General features: G+C 43.1%; 1 protein-coding gene across 1 annotated transcript in view; it reads right to left on the bottom strand.

The window, feature by feature from the left end:
* LOC112236362 (attractin) overlaps positions 1 to 13552 on the bottom strand; it is a 210999-nt gene that overhangs the window by 37964 nt on the left and 159483 nt on the right. The window contains 1 exon segment of the mRNA XM_042330405.1: positions 1 to 48. This exon segment is cut by the window's left edge and continues 14 nt beyond it. Within this exon segment, the coding sequence (XP_042186339.1) occupies positions 1 to 48 (48 nt within the window).

The following is a 13552-nucleotide window of genomic DNA, read 5'->3' on the forward strand; positions in this document are numbered from 1 at the left end:
GAAGAACTGCACCAGATCCATGAAGTTACTGTGCTGAGAGAAGGCAATCTGAGGAGAGAGACAGACATGTTAAGACACAGACAGGTTAACAGACAGAAAGGTAATCTGAGGAGAGAGAGACAGCTTAGAGACAGACATGTTAACAGACAGGGGTAATCTGATGAGAGAGAGACAGTTTAGAGACAGACATGTTAACAGACAGAGGTAATCTGATGAGAGAGAGACAGTTTAGAGACAGACAGGTTAACAGACAGAGGTAATCTGAGGAGAGAGAGACAGATTAGAGACAGACATGTTAACAGACAGAGGTAATCTGATGAGAGAGAGACAGATTAGAGACAGACATGTTAATAGACAGAGGTAATCTGATGAGAGAGAGACAGATTAGAGACAGACAGGTTAACAGACAGAGGTAATCTGATGAGAGAAAGACAGATTAGAGACAGACATGTTAACAGACAGGGGTAATCTGATGAGAGAGACAGATTAGAGACAGACATGTTAACAGACAGGGGTAATCTGATGAGAGAGAGACAGAGTAGAGACAGACATGTTAACAGAGAGGTAATCTGATGAGAGAGAGACAGACATGTTAATAGACAGAGGTAATCTGATGAGAGAGAGACAGATTAGAGACAGACATGTTAATAGACAGAGGTAATCTGATGAGAGAGAGACAGACATGTTAATAGACAGAGGTAATCTGATGAGAGAGACAGATTAGAGACAGACATGTTAATAGACAGAGGTAATCTGATGAGAGGAGAGACAGATTAGAGACAGACAGGTTAACAGACAGAGGTAATCTGATGAGAGGAGAGACAGATTAGAGACAGACGTAATCTGATGAGAGAGAGACAGATTAGAGACAGACATGTTAATAGACAGAGGTAATCTGATGAGAGAGAGACAGACATGTTAACAGACAGAGGTAATCTGATGAGAGAGAGACAGACATGTTAATAGACAGAGGTAATCTGATGAGAGAGAGACAGATTAGAGACAGACATGTTAACAGACAGGGGTAATCTGATGAGAGGAGAGACAGATTAGAGACAGACATGTTAACAGAGAGGTAATCTGAAGAAAGAGAGACAGATTAGAGACAGACATGTTAATAGACAGAGGTAATCTGAGGAGAGAGAGACAGATTAGAGACAGACATGTTAATAGACAGAGGTAATCTGAGGAGAGAGAGACAGAGTAGAGACAGACATGTTAATAGACAGAGGTAATCTGATGAGAGAGAGACAGATTAGAGACAGACATGTTAATAGACAGAGGTAATCTGATGAGAGAGAGACAGATTAGAGACAGACATGTTAACAGACAGAGGTAATCTGAAGAGAGAGAGACAGAGTAGAGACAGACATGTTAACAGAGAGGTAATCTGAGGAGAGAGAGACAGATTAGAGACAGACATGTTAATAGACAGAGGTAATCTGATGAGAGGAGAGACAGATTAGAGACAGACGTAATCTGATGAGAGAGAGACAGATTAGAGACAGACATGTTAATAGACAGAGGTAATCTGATGAGAGAGAGACAGACATGTTAACAGACAGAGGTAATCTGATGAGAGAGAGACAGACATGTTAATAGACAGAGGTAATCTGATGAGAGAGAGACAGATTAGAGACAGACATGTTAACAGACAGGGGTAATCTGATGAGAGGAGAGACAGATTAGAGACAGACATGTTAACAGAGAGGTAATCTGAAGAAAGAGAGACAGATTAGAGACAGACATGTTAATAGACAGAGGTAATCTGAGGAGAGAGAGACAGATTAGAGACAGACATGTTAATAGACAGAGGTAATCTGAGGAGAGAGAGACAGAGTAGAGACAGACATGTTAATAGACAGAGGTAATCTGATGAGAGAGAGACAGATTAGAGACAGACATGTTAATAGACAGAGGTAATCTGATGAGAGAGAGACAGATTAGAGACAGACATGTTAACAGACAGAGGTAATCTGAAGAGAGAGAGACAGAGTAGAGACAGACATGTTAACAGAGAGGTAATCTGAGGAGAGAGAGACAGATTAGAGACAGACATGTTAATAGACAGAGGTAATCTGATGAGAGAGAGACAGATTAGAGACAGACATGTTAACAGACAGAGGTAATCTGAAGAGAGAGAGACAGATTAGAGACAGACATGTTAATAGACAGAGGTAATCTGATGAGAGAGAGACAGATTAGAGACAGACATGTTAACAGACAGAGGTAATCTGATGAGAGAGAGACAGATTAGAGACAGACAGGTTAACAGACAGAGGTAATCTGATGAGAGAGAGACAGATTAGAGACAGACATGTTAACAGACAGAGGTAATCTGATGAGAGAGAGACAGATTAGAGACAGACATGTTAATAGACAGAGGTAATCTGAGGAGAGAGAGACAGATTAGAGACAGACATGTTAACAGAGAGGTAATCTGATGAGAGACAGACATGTTAACAGACAGAGGTAATCTGATGAGAGAGAGACAGATTAGAGACAGACATGTTAACAGACAGAGGTAATCTGAGGAGAGAGAGACAGATTAGAGACAGACATGTTAATAGACAGAGGTAATCTGATGAGAGAGACATATTAGAGACAGACAGGTTAACAGACAGAGGTAATCTGATGAGAGAGACAGATTAGAGACAGACAGGTTAACAGACAGAGGTAATCTGATGAGAGAGAGACAGATTAGAGACAGACAGGTTAACAGACAGAGGTAATCTGATGAGAGAGAGACAGATTAGAGACAGACAGGTTAATAGACAGAGGTAATCTGATGAGAGAGAGACAGATTAGAGACAGACAGGTTAACAGACAGAGGTAATCTGAAGAGAGAGAGACAGATTAGAGACAGACATGTTAACAGAGAGGTAATCTGAAGAGAGAGAGACAGATTAGAGACAGACATGTTAATAGACAGAGGTAATCTGATGAGAGAGACAGATTAGAGACAGACATGTTAATAGACAGAGGTAATCTGAGGAGAGAGAGACAGATTAGAGACAGACATGTTAATAGACAGAGGTAATCTGATGAGAGAGACAGATTAGAGACAGACATGTTAACAGAGAGGTAATCTGATGAGAGAGAGACAGATTAGAGACAGACATGTTAACAGACAGAGGTAATCTGATGAGAGAGAGACAGATTAGAGACAGACATGTTAATAGACAGAGGTAATCTGAAGAGAGAGAGACAGATTAGAGACAGACATGTTAATAGACAGAGGTAATCTGATGAGAGAGAGACAGATTAGAGACAGACATGTTAACAGACAGAGGTAATCTGATGAGAGAGAGACAGATTAGAGACAGACATGTTAACAGACAGAGGTAATCTGATGAGAGAGAGACAGATTAGAGACAGACATGTTAATAGACAGAGGTAATCTGAGGAGAGAGAGACAGATTAGAGACAGACATGTTAACAGAGAGGTAATCTGATTAGAGACAGACATGTTAACAGACAGAGATAAAGACAGACAGACATGTTAACAGACAGAGATAAAGACAGGCAGGCAGACAGACAGAGAGAGAGAAAGACAGACAGGCTGACAGACATGTTAACAGACAGAGAGAAAGACAGACAGGCAGACAGACAGAGAGAAAGACAGACAGGCTGACAGACATGTTAACAGACAGAGAGAAAGACAGACAGGCAGACAGACAGAGAGAAAGACAGACAGGCTGACAGACATGTTAACAGACAGAGAGAAAGACAGACAGGCTGACAGAGACGGGTTAAGAGACAGACAGCGAGAAAGACAGAGACAGACTGGTATTACTCTGCCCTTTTGAAAGTCATGCCCCCTCCGTCTTTCCTAAATCAGTCTATATAACATAATATCAGTGTTAGAATCTCAATATCACAAACACAACTGGAGTCAGAACCAGGGCATGTCATTTCTGGAATGGTATACCCCCGTTGCCCCTCATTTTCCCGACAGTAGGGCCTGCTCCGCTCCTTCTCCCAAAGTAGTTGATGGTGCCGTGCCCAGTTGATAATCACTATAACTATACCAAACCTCATTTCACACATACAAGAGATGACATAAATAAAGTAAAGTATGATGGGGCGGTAGGGATTGAATGGGTGAGTTGAAGAGCGATGAGAAGCGAACGATGCAGAATTCTGTCATCACCGGTTGTGAATGAAGAACAGGGCCAATCTTTTGAATTGATCTATTCTAATTCTAACCTCTAAATGATATGTATCCTATATCAATCCACTAAACCCAAGCAATGAATTGTCACATCTCTGACGATCGTTCTTCTGATTCTGAGTCTCAGACGGAACCTACACCTCCAAGGCTTAAGCGCAAAGTAGCCAGAACGATGCACACTGAGCAGGTGCCCGCTGCCACCACCACATGAAACACTGAGACAGGAGGGGACCGTTCGGATAGAACAAGGACGTGACAATGCTACGGGCTGATTATCGCACTACAGACCCGGGTTCGATCCCTTCCGGCAGTGACCGGGAGACCCGTGACGCGGCGCAAAATTGGTCCTTGTGGCGGGCCGGGCGCCTGGAAGCTGACTTCGGTCGCCAGCTTGACTGTGTTTCCTCCGACACATTGGTGCAGCTGGCTTCCGGTTTAAGAGAGCAGTGTGTCAAGAAACAGTGTGGCTTGGCAGGGTCGTGTTTCGGAGGACGCGCGGTTCTAGACCTTCGCCTCTCTGAGTCAGTAGGGGAGTTGCAACAATGGGACAAGACTAACTACCAATTGGATATCTCGAAATTGTGGTGAAAAAGGGGTATAAAGTAAAACATATATAATAAATATTAACATTAGCAACTCACTCAAGCTTCCGTTCCTCTGACTATATAATAACATTACATATTGTATTCTGTCTCTGTTGTTTATTCAGTTAAACCTGTACTAAATTGAAATGCTATTGCTTTTGTGCTGATTTTCACTAATAATCAAGTACACTTGGTGCTTATAATGAGGGTTAGGCACTGATGTTTTCATCATTTGACCGTGCGTCTTGGTGATTGGGCTATTTTTCATTTTTTTGTCATTGTAAAAAGAATCTGTTACCGTGTTCAAATGCTTTTTGTTTCATAGTTGTAACAAAGGCACTCCACTAATACAATTTAGCTGTAAGGTTCTGCTTTTCTTTTCTTAGTAAACCTTGTGTTCTTGTTTCTTTGTGTTCTGGAACGTATCCCTGTATCTTTGTGTTCTGGATCGTAGCCTTGAATCTTTGTGTTCTGGATCGTAGCCCTGTATCTTTGTGTTCTGGAACGTATCCCTGTATTTTTTTGTTCTGGATCGTAGCCTTGTATCTTTGTGTTCTGGAATGTAGCCCTGTTTCTATGTGTTCTGGAACGTAGCCCTGTTTCTTTGTGTTCTGGAACGTAGCCTTGTTTCTATGTGTTCTGGAACGTAGCCTTGTTTCTATGTGTTCTAGAACGTAGCCTTGTATCTTTGTGTTCTGGAATGTAGCCCTGTTTCTTTGTGTTCTGGAACGTAGCCCTGTTTCTATGTGTTCTGGAACGTAGCCCTGTTTCTTTGTGTTCTGGAACATAGCCCTGTTTCTTTGTGTTCTGGAACGTAGCCCTGTTTCTTTGTGTTCTGGAACATAGCCCTGTTTCTATGAGTTCTAGAACGTAGCCCTGTTTCTATGTGTTTTAGAACATAGCTCTGTTTCTTTGTGTTCTAGAATGTAGCCTTGTTTCTTTGTGTTCTAGAACATAGCTCTGTTTCTTTGTGTTCTGGAACGTAGCTCTGTTTCTTTGTGTTCTAGAACGTAGCTCTGTTTCTTTGTGTTCTGGAACGTAGCTCTGTTTCTTTGTGTTCTGGAACGTAGCTCTGTTTCTTTGTGTTCTAGAACATAGCTCTGTTTCTTTGTGTTCAAGAACGTAGCTCTGTTTCTTTGTGTTCTAGAACGTAGCTCTGTTTCTTTGTGTTCTAGAACATAGCTCTGTTTCTTTGTGTTCTAGAACATAGCTCTGTTTCTTTGTGTTCTAGAACATAGCTCTGTTTCTTTGAGTTCTAGAACGTAGCTCTGTTTCTTTGTGTTCTAGAACATAGCTCTGTTTCTTTGTGTTCTAGAACATAGCTCTGTTTCTTTGAGTTCTAGAACGTAGCTCTGTTTCTTTGTGTTCTAGAACATAGCTCTGTTTCTTTGTGTTCTAGAACATAGCTCTGTTTCTTTGTGTTCTAGAACATAGCTCTGTTTCTTTGTGTTCTAGAACGTAGCTCTGTTTCTTTGTGTTCTAGAACGTAGCTCTGTTTCTTTGTGTTCTAGAACATAGCTCTGTTTCTTTGTGTTCTAGAACGTAGCTCTGTTTCTTTGTGTTCTAGAACGTAGCTCTGTTTCTTTGTGTTCTAGAACGTAGCTCTGTTTCTTTGTGTTCTAGAACATAGCTCTGTTTCTTTGTGTTCTAGAACATAGCTCTGTTTCTTTGTGTTCTAGAACGTAGCTCTGTTTCTTTGTGTTCTAGAACGTAGCTCTGTTTCTTTGTGTTCTAGAACATAGCTCTGTTTCTTTGTGTTCTAGAACGTAGCTCTGTTTCTTTGTGTTCTAGAACGTAGCTCTGTTTCTTTGTGTTCTAGAACGTAGCTCTGTTTCTTTGTGTTCTAGAACGTAGCTCTGTTTCTTTGTGTTCTAGAACATAGCTCTGTTTCTTTGTGTTCTAGAACATAGCTCTGTTTCTTTGAGTTCTAGAACGTAGCTCTGTTTCTTTGTGTTCTAGAACATAGCTCTGTTTCTTTGTGTTCTAGAACATAGCTCTGTTTCTTTGAGTTCTAGAACGTAGCTCTGTTTCTTTGTGTTCTAGAACATAGCTCTGTTTCTTTGTGTTCTAGAGCATAGCTCTGTTTCTTTGTGTTCTGGAACGTAGCGCTGTCTTTAATTTTTGTTCATTGATTTCACCTGTGTTGGTTTCTCACCTGGTCTCATCAGCTCCCTATTTAGTTCAGTTCTTTCTGTTTGTATGGTTGTGAGGTATTGTTTGTTTTTGACTGCCTACCTGTGTTTGACCATTGCCGGCCTGTGACCACGATTCCTGACTTCTGCGAGGACTTAATAAACATCTGCCGCGCTCGGCGTGTGAATCTACAACATTTTCTCCCCGAGTATTCATTAGTGTAGGGGAGAGTGGGGTAAGTTGACCCACCCTTGTTTCTAGGTAATCATACATAAAATGAAGAATTTGATCAAATATTTATGAGGAGGTCATAATCATGGAGAGTGTGAAGGAAGAAACCACGTGTAAAAAGTGGTAAGCAAGTTAGGTCCAAAACACTGGTATTCACCAAGTCAAATGAATGTATTGTGAAAGATGAATGGTTTGGATCACGCTCCACTGCTTTGATTGGTGCAGCTCAGCGCATTGTTACGCATCATTTGCGGGGAGCATCAGCATCATCATCATCATCAGCAGCAGCAGTCACTGTAGCCTATTATTCCACTTCCCCTAGATGTGAGAAACATGGCATGAGCCTACCAAATGTTGCACCATGTCTACAATGTAGAAAAACACGAAAACACGCCAGTAGTCTAAACCGTTTAATAGCTAGGCTGTCCACATTACCAAACTGTTCGATAGCTAGGCTGTCCACATTACCAAACCGTTAGATAGCTAGGCTGTCCACATTACCAAACCGTTAGATAGCTAGGCTGTCCACATTACCAAACCGTTAGATAGCTAGGCTGTCCACATTACCAAACCATTAGAAAGCTAAGCTGTCCACATTACCAAACCGTTCTATAGCTAGGCTGTCCTCATGACCAAACCGTTAGATAGCACCCGAGCCACTGCCTGTTCACCCCGCTGTCATCCAGAAGGCGAGGTCAGTACAGGTGCATCAAAGCTGGGACCGAGAGACTGAAAAACAGCTTCTATCTCAAGGCCATCAGACTGTTAAACAGCCACCACTAACATTGAGTGGCTACTGCCAACACACTGTCAATGACACTGACTCTACTCCAGCCACTTTAATCATGGGAATTGATGGGAAATGATGTAAAATATATCACTAGCCACTTTAAACAATGCTACCTTATATAATGTTACTTACCCTACATTATTCATCTCATATGCATACGTAGATACTGTACTCTATATCATCGACTGCATCCTTATGTAATACATGTATCACTAGCCACTTTAACTATGCCACTTGGTTTACATACTCATCTCATATGTATATACTGTACTCGATATCATCTACTGTATCTTGCCTATGCTGCTCTGTACCATCACTCATTCATATATCCTTATGTACATATTCTTTATCCCCTTACACTGTGTATAAGACAGTAGTTTTTTGGAATTGTTAGTTAGATTACTTGTTCGTTATTACTGCATTGTCGGAACTAGAAGCACAAGCATTTCGCTACACTCGCATTAACATCTGCTAACCATGTGTATGTGACAAATAAAATTTGATTTGATTTGATTTAGCTAGGCTGTCCACATTACCAAACCGTTCTATAGCTAGGCTGTCCACATTACCAAACCGTTCTATAGCTAGGCTGTCCACATTACCAAACCGTTAGATAGCTAGGCTGTCCACATTACCAAACCGTTAGATAGCTAGGCTGTCCACATTACCAAACCGTTCTATAGCTAGGCTGTCCACATTACCAAACCGTTCTATAGCTAGGCTGTCCACATTACCAAACCGTTCTATAGCTAGGCTGTCCACATTACCAAACCGTTCTATAGCTAGGCTGTCCACATTACCAAACCGTTAGAAAGCTAGGCTGTCCACATTACCAAACCGTTAGAAAGCTAGGCTGTCCACATTACCAAACCGTTCTATAGCTAGGCTGTCCACATTACCAAACCGTTAGATAGCTAGGCTGTCCACATTACCAAACCGTTAGATAGCTAGGCTGTCCACATTACCAAACCGTTCTATAGCTAGGCTGTCCACATTACCAAACCGTTCTATAGCTAGGCTGTCCACATTACCAAACCGTTCTATAGCTAGGCTGTCCACATTACCAAACCGTTAGATAGCTAGGCTGTCCACATTACCAAACCGTTAGAAAGCTAGGCTGTCCACATTACCAAACCGTTAGAAAGCTAGGCTGTCCACATTACCAAACCGTTCTATAGCTAGGCTGTCCACATTACCAAACCGTTAGAAAGCTAGGCTGTCCACATTACCAAACCATTCTATAGCTAGGCTGTCCACATTACCAAACCGTTCTATAGCTAGGCTGTCCACATTACCAAACCGTTAGAAAGCTAGGCTGTCCACATTACCAAACCGTTAGAAAGCTAGGCTGTCCACATTACCAAACCGTTAGAAAGCTAGGCTGTCCACATTACCAAACCATTAGATAGCTAGGCTGTCCACATTACCAAACCGTTAGAAAGCTAGGCTGTCCACATTACCAAACCGTTCTATAGCTAGGCTGTCCACATTACCAAACCGTTAGAAAGCTAGGCTGTCCACATTACCAAACCGTTAGAAAGCTAGGCTATACAGGAGCTTCAAAACGTGAGATAAAAATAGATTGGAAAGTCAAAGCTAATGTTTTCCCCTACATGACAAATCCAGCTCCAGAACCTGCTATAGCCTAGCTGGCTAATCTTTTGAATACCGTGTAACAACAGAACATTAGTTGGCTAGATAAGTGTGGCATGCTAGCTAGCTCCCTACTTGTTGTTACTTGTCCAATCCACATGGAAATCACCCACAAAGTTCCCACCCCCAATTCATAAATATGTATCAATTATGTATTAGAAGCCTACATCATTCTCTGTGAATATGTAATAGAAGCCTGCATCATTCTCTGTGAATATGTAATAGAAGCCTGCATCATTCTCTGTGAATATGTAATAGAAGCCTGCATCATTCTCTGTGAATATGTAATAGAAGCCTGCATCATTCTCTGTGAATATGTAATAGAAGCCTGCATCATTCTCTGTGAATATGTAATAGAAGCCTGCATCATTCTCTGTGAATAAGTAATAGAAGCCTGCATCATTCTCTGTGAATATGTAATAGAAGCCTGCATCATTCTCTGTGAATAAGTAATAGAAGCCTGCATCATTCTCTGTGAATATGTAATAGAAGCCTGCATCATTCTCTGTGAATAAGTAATAGAAGCCTGCATCATTCTCTGTGAATATGTAATAGAAGCCTGCATCATTCTCTGTGAATATGTAATAGAAGCCTGCATCATTCTCTGTGAATATGTAATAGAAGCCTGCATCATTCTCTGTGAATATGTATAAGGTCAGGTGAACTTCCATCTTAATAACAAACTGCCATCTATAAATACAAAGAAAATTGTTCAATTACAAGCCTAGTTGGTTAAGCCATGGAAAAAGACCCAGTGTTGCCAAATCCTCAGTAAGGAAAGCAGCTATTGGCTGTCCTAAAAGTCGCTAAATGACGTCACCCCCTAATTTGCATAATTGGCCATGTTATGTAATTGTGATGGACGCTGTAGGGGAGAGGAATAACGTCGTGGGAGAGACAAAAAGTGAGTAAAAAACAGCCTAAATATGTTTAGAACTACAAATGAGCAAGCTGCAGAGAGTGGTACACACAGAGAATAAGAACCAGATATTTGAGGCCATACTCCTCCTCCTTCAGCACTTTATGGACCCCATTGTTAATCCCCATCATAAGAGGCATTGTCAGTCCCTATCCCCAGGAGTATCTCTTTTTTAAGACTACACTTCTCGAGGAAAGCCACAACAGCACGGGCTATAGATTTGGCATCTCCTCCCTCCAACTCAACAAGCCCCAGAAATGTTGATACAATTGTCTGCTTGGTGTTACTAAAGTACCTTATCACAACCCCCAGGTACATAGAAACACTTACATCTGTGGACTCATCGAGGAGGCTGAAACGCTGGTCACCCACATCTGTGGACTCATCGAGGAGGAGGCTGAAACGCTGGTCACCCACATCTGTGGACTCATCGAGGAGGAGGCTGAAACGCTGGTCACCCACATCCGTGGACTCATTGAGGAGGAGGCTGAAACGCTGGTCACCCACATCTGTGGACTCATCGAGGAGGAGGCTGAAACGCTGGTCACCCACATCTGTGGACTCATCGAGGAGGAGGCTGAAACGCTGGTCACCCACATCCGTGGACTCATCAAGGAGGAGGCTGAAACGCTGGTCACCCACATCCGTGGACTCATCAAGGAGGAGGCTGAAACGCTGGTCACCCACATCTGTGGACTCATCGAGGAGGAGGCTGAAACGCTGGTCACCCACATCTGTGGACTCATCAAGGAGGAGGCTGAAATGCTGGTCACCCACATCCGTGGACTCATCAAGGAGGAGGCTGAAACGCTGGTCACCCACATCTGTGGACTCATCGAGGAGGAGGCTGAAACGCTGGTCACCCACATCCGTGGACTCATCGAGGAGGAGGCTGAAACGCTGGTCACCCACATCTGTGGACTCATCGAGGAGGAGGCTGAAACGCTGGTCACCCACATCTGTGGACTCATCGAGGAGGAGGCTGAAACGCTGGTCACCCACATCTGTGGACTCATCGAGGAGGAGGCTGAAACGCTGGTCACCCACATCTGTGGACTCATCAAGGAGGAGGCTGAAACGCTGGTCACCCACATCTGTGGACTCATCGAGGAGGAGGCTGAAACGCTGGTCACCCACATCTGTGGACTCATCAAGGAGGAGGCTGAAACGCTGGTCACCCACATCCGTGGACTCATCAAGGAGGAGGCTGAAACGCTGGTCACCCACATCTGTGGACTCATCGAGGAGGAGGCTGAAACGCTGGTCACCCACATCCGTGGACTCATCGAGGAGGAGGCTGAAACGCTGGTCACCCACATCCGTGGACTCATCAAGGAGGAGGCTGAAACGCTGGTCACCCACATCCGTGGACTCATCGAGGAGGAGGCTGAAACGCTGGTCACCCACATCTGTGGACTCATCAAGGAGGAGGCTGAAACACTGGTCACCCACATCTGTGGACTCATCAAGGAGGAGGCTGAAACGCTGGTCACCCACATCTGTGGACTCATCAAGGAGGAGGCTGAAACGCTGGTCACCCACATCCGTGGACTCATCAAGGAGGAGGCTGAAACGCTGGTCACCCACATCTGTGGACTCATCGAGGAGGAGGCTGAAACGCTGGTCACCCACATCCGTGGACTCATCAAGGAGGAGGCTGAAACGCTGGTCACCCACATCTGCGACCAACCTTTTCAGAAAGTATGGTGTTAGAACACCATGAATCATGTCTGTGCACTTTGTCCTGTGCATGTTGAAGTGGGAGCAGCAGTGGAGTCTGAGAAAGCAGCTCTACATGCTTCTCCAATGTGATCACATGCCAGCATGGAACAGTGTTCAGAGATAGCTAATGCCTTGGTGGCCTCAGCCTGTTTTGCAGTCAATTTTTTTAACCATAAATGGCAGCTTGTTTTGGGTGGAACTGTTATAAGGCTTTGCCTTTTGAGTATGCAAACTCTCCTTCCAGACTCACATCAAGCATCTCCAATCCAAAATCAAATCTAGAATCGGCTTTCTATTTCGCAACAAAGCCTCCTTCACTCACGCCGCCAAACTTACCCTAGTAAAACTGACTATCCTACCGATACTCGACTTTGGCGATGTCATCTACAAAATAGCTTCCAATACTCTACTCAGCAAACTGGATGTAGTCTATCACAGTGCCATCCGTTTTGTTACCAAAGCCCCTTTTACTACCCACCACTCCGACCTGTACGCTCTAGTCGGATTGCCCTCGCTACATATTTGTCGACAAACTCACTGGCTCCAGGTCATCTATAAGTCTATGCTAGGTAAAGCCCCGCCTTATCTCAGTTCACTGGTCACGATAACAACACCCACCAGTAGCACGTGCTCCTGCAGGTATATCTCACTGGTCATCCCCAAAGCCAACACCTCTATGGCCGCCTTTCCTTCCATTTCTCTGCTGCCAGTGACTGGAACGAATTGCAATAAACATACATTTTATTTGACATAGCGTGTGTTTACCACATGGCCTCATGTGTGAATCCTTGAAGAGATGGGTTGAACTAAGGCTTAAGAAGGTGTGAATGATGCCCGAATGGGTGTAGACAAAGAAATCAAATCAAATCAAATTTTATTTGTCACATACACATGGTTAGCAGATGTTAATGCGAGTGTAGCGAAATGCTTGTGCTTCTAGTTCCGACAATGCAGTAATAACGAACAAGTAATCTAACTAACAATTCCAAAAAAACTACTGTCTTATACACAGTGTAAGGGGATAAAGAATATGTACATAAGGATATATGAATGAGTGATGGTACAGAGCAGCATAGGCAAGATGTAGGTAGGTATACCCAAAACATTCAATGGCTATTTTCTCAAAAGTGGGGTTACAGGTTAATCAACTTTCAAAGCAGAATTACTTTCCCATTGTTCCTCAAATGCAGTGTATGATATTCCATTTTCTAGCTCTGAGTCTCTACTTTTATCCAATGTAAAAAACACCATTACACATTTTTCTACATAGACTGATGTGATGTATCAGTCTTAAGGCACTGCATCTCGGTGCTAAAGGCATCACTACAGACCCTGCTTCAATCCCG

This window comes from Oncorhynchus tshawytscha, linkage group LG11 (assembly GCF_018296145.1).
Source record: "Oncorhynchus tshawytscha isolate Ot180627B linkage group LG11, Otsh_v2.0, whole genome shotgun sequence".
Taxonomy (NCBI): domain Eukaryota; kingdom Metazoa; phylum Chordata; class Actinopteri; order Salmoniformes; family Salmonidae; genus Oncorhynchus; species Oncorhynchus tshawytscha.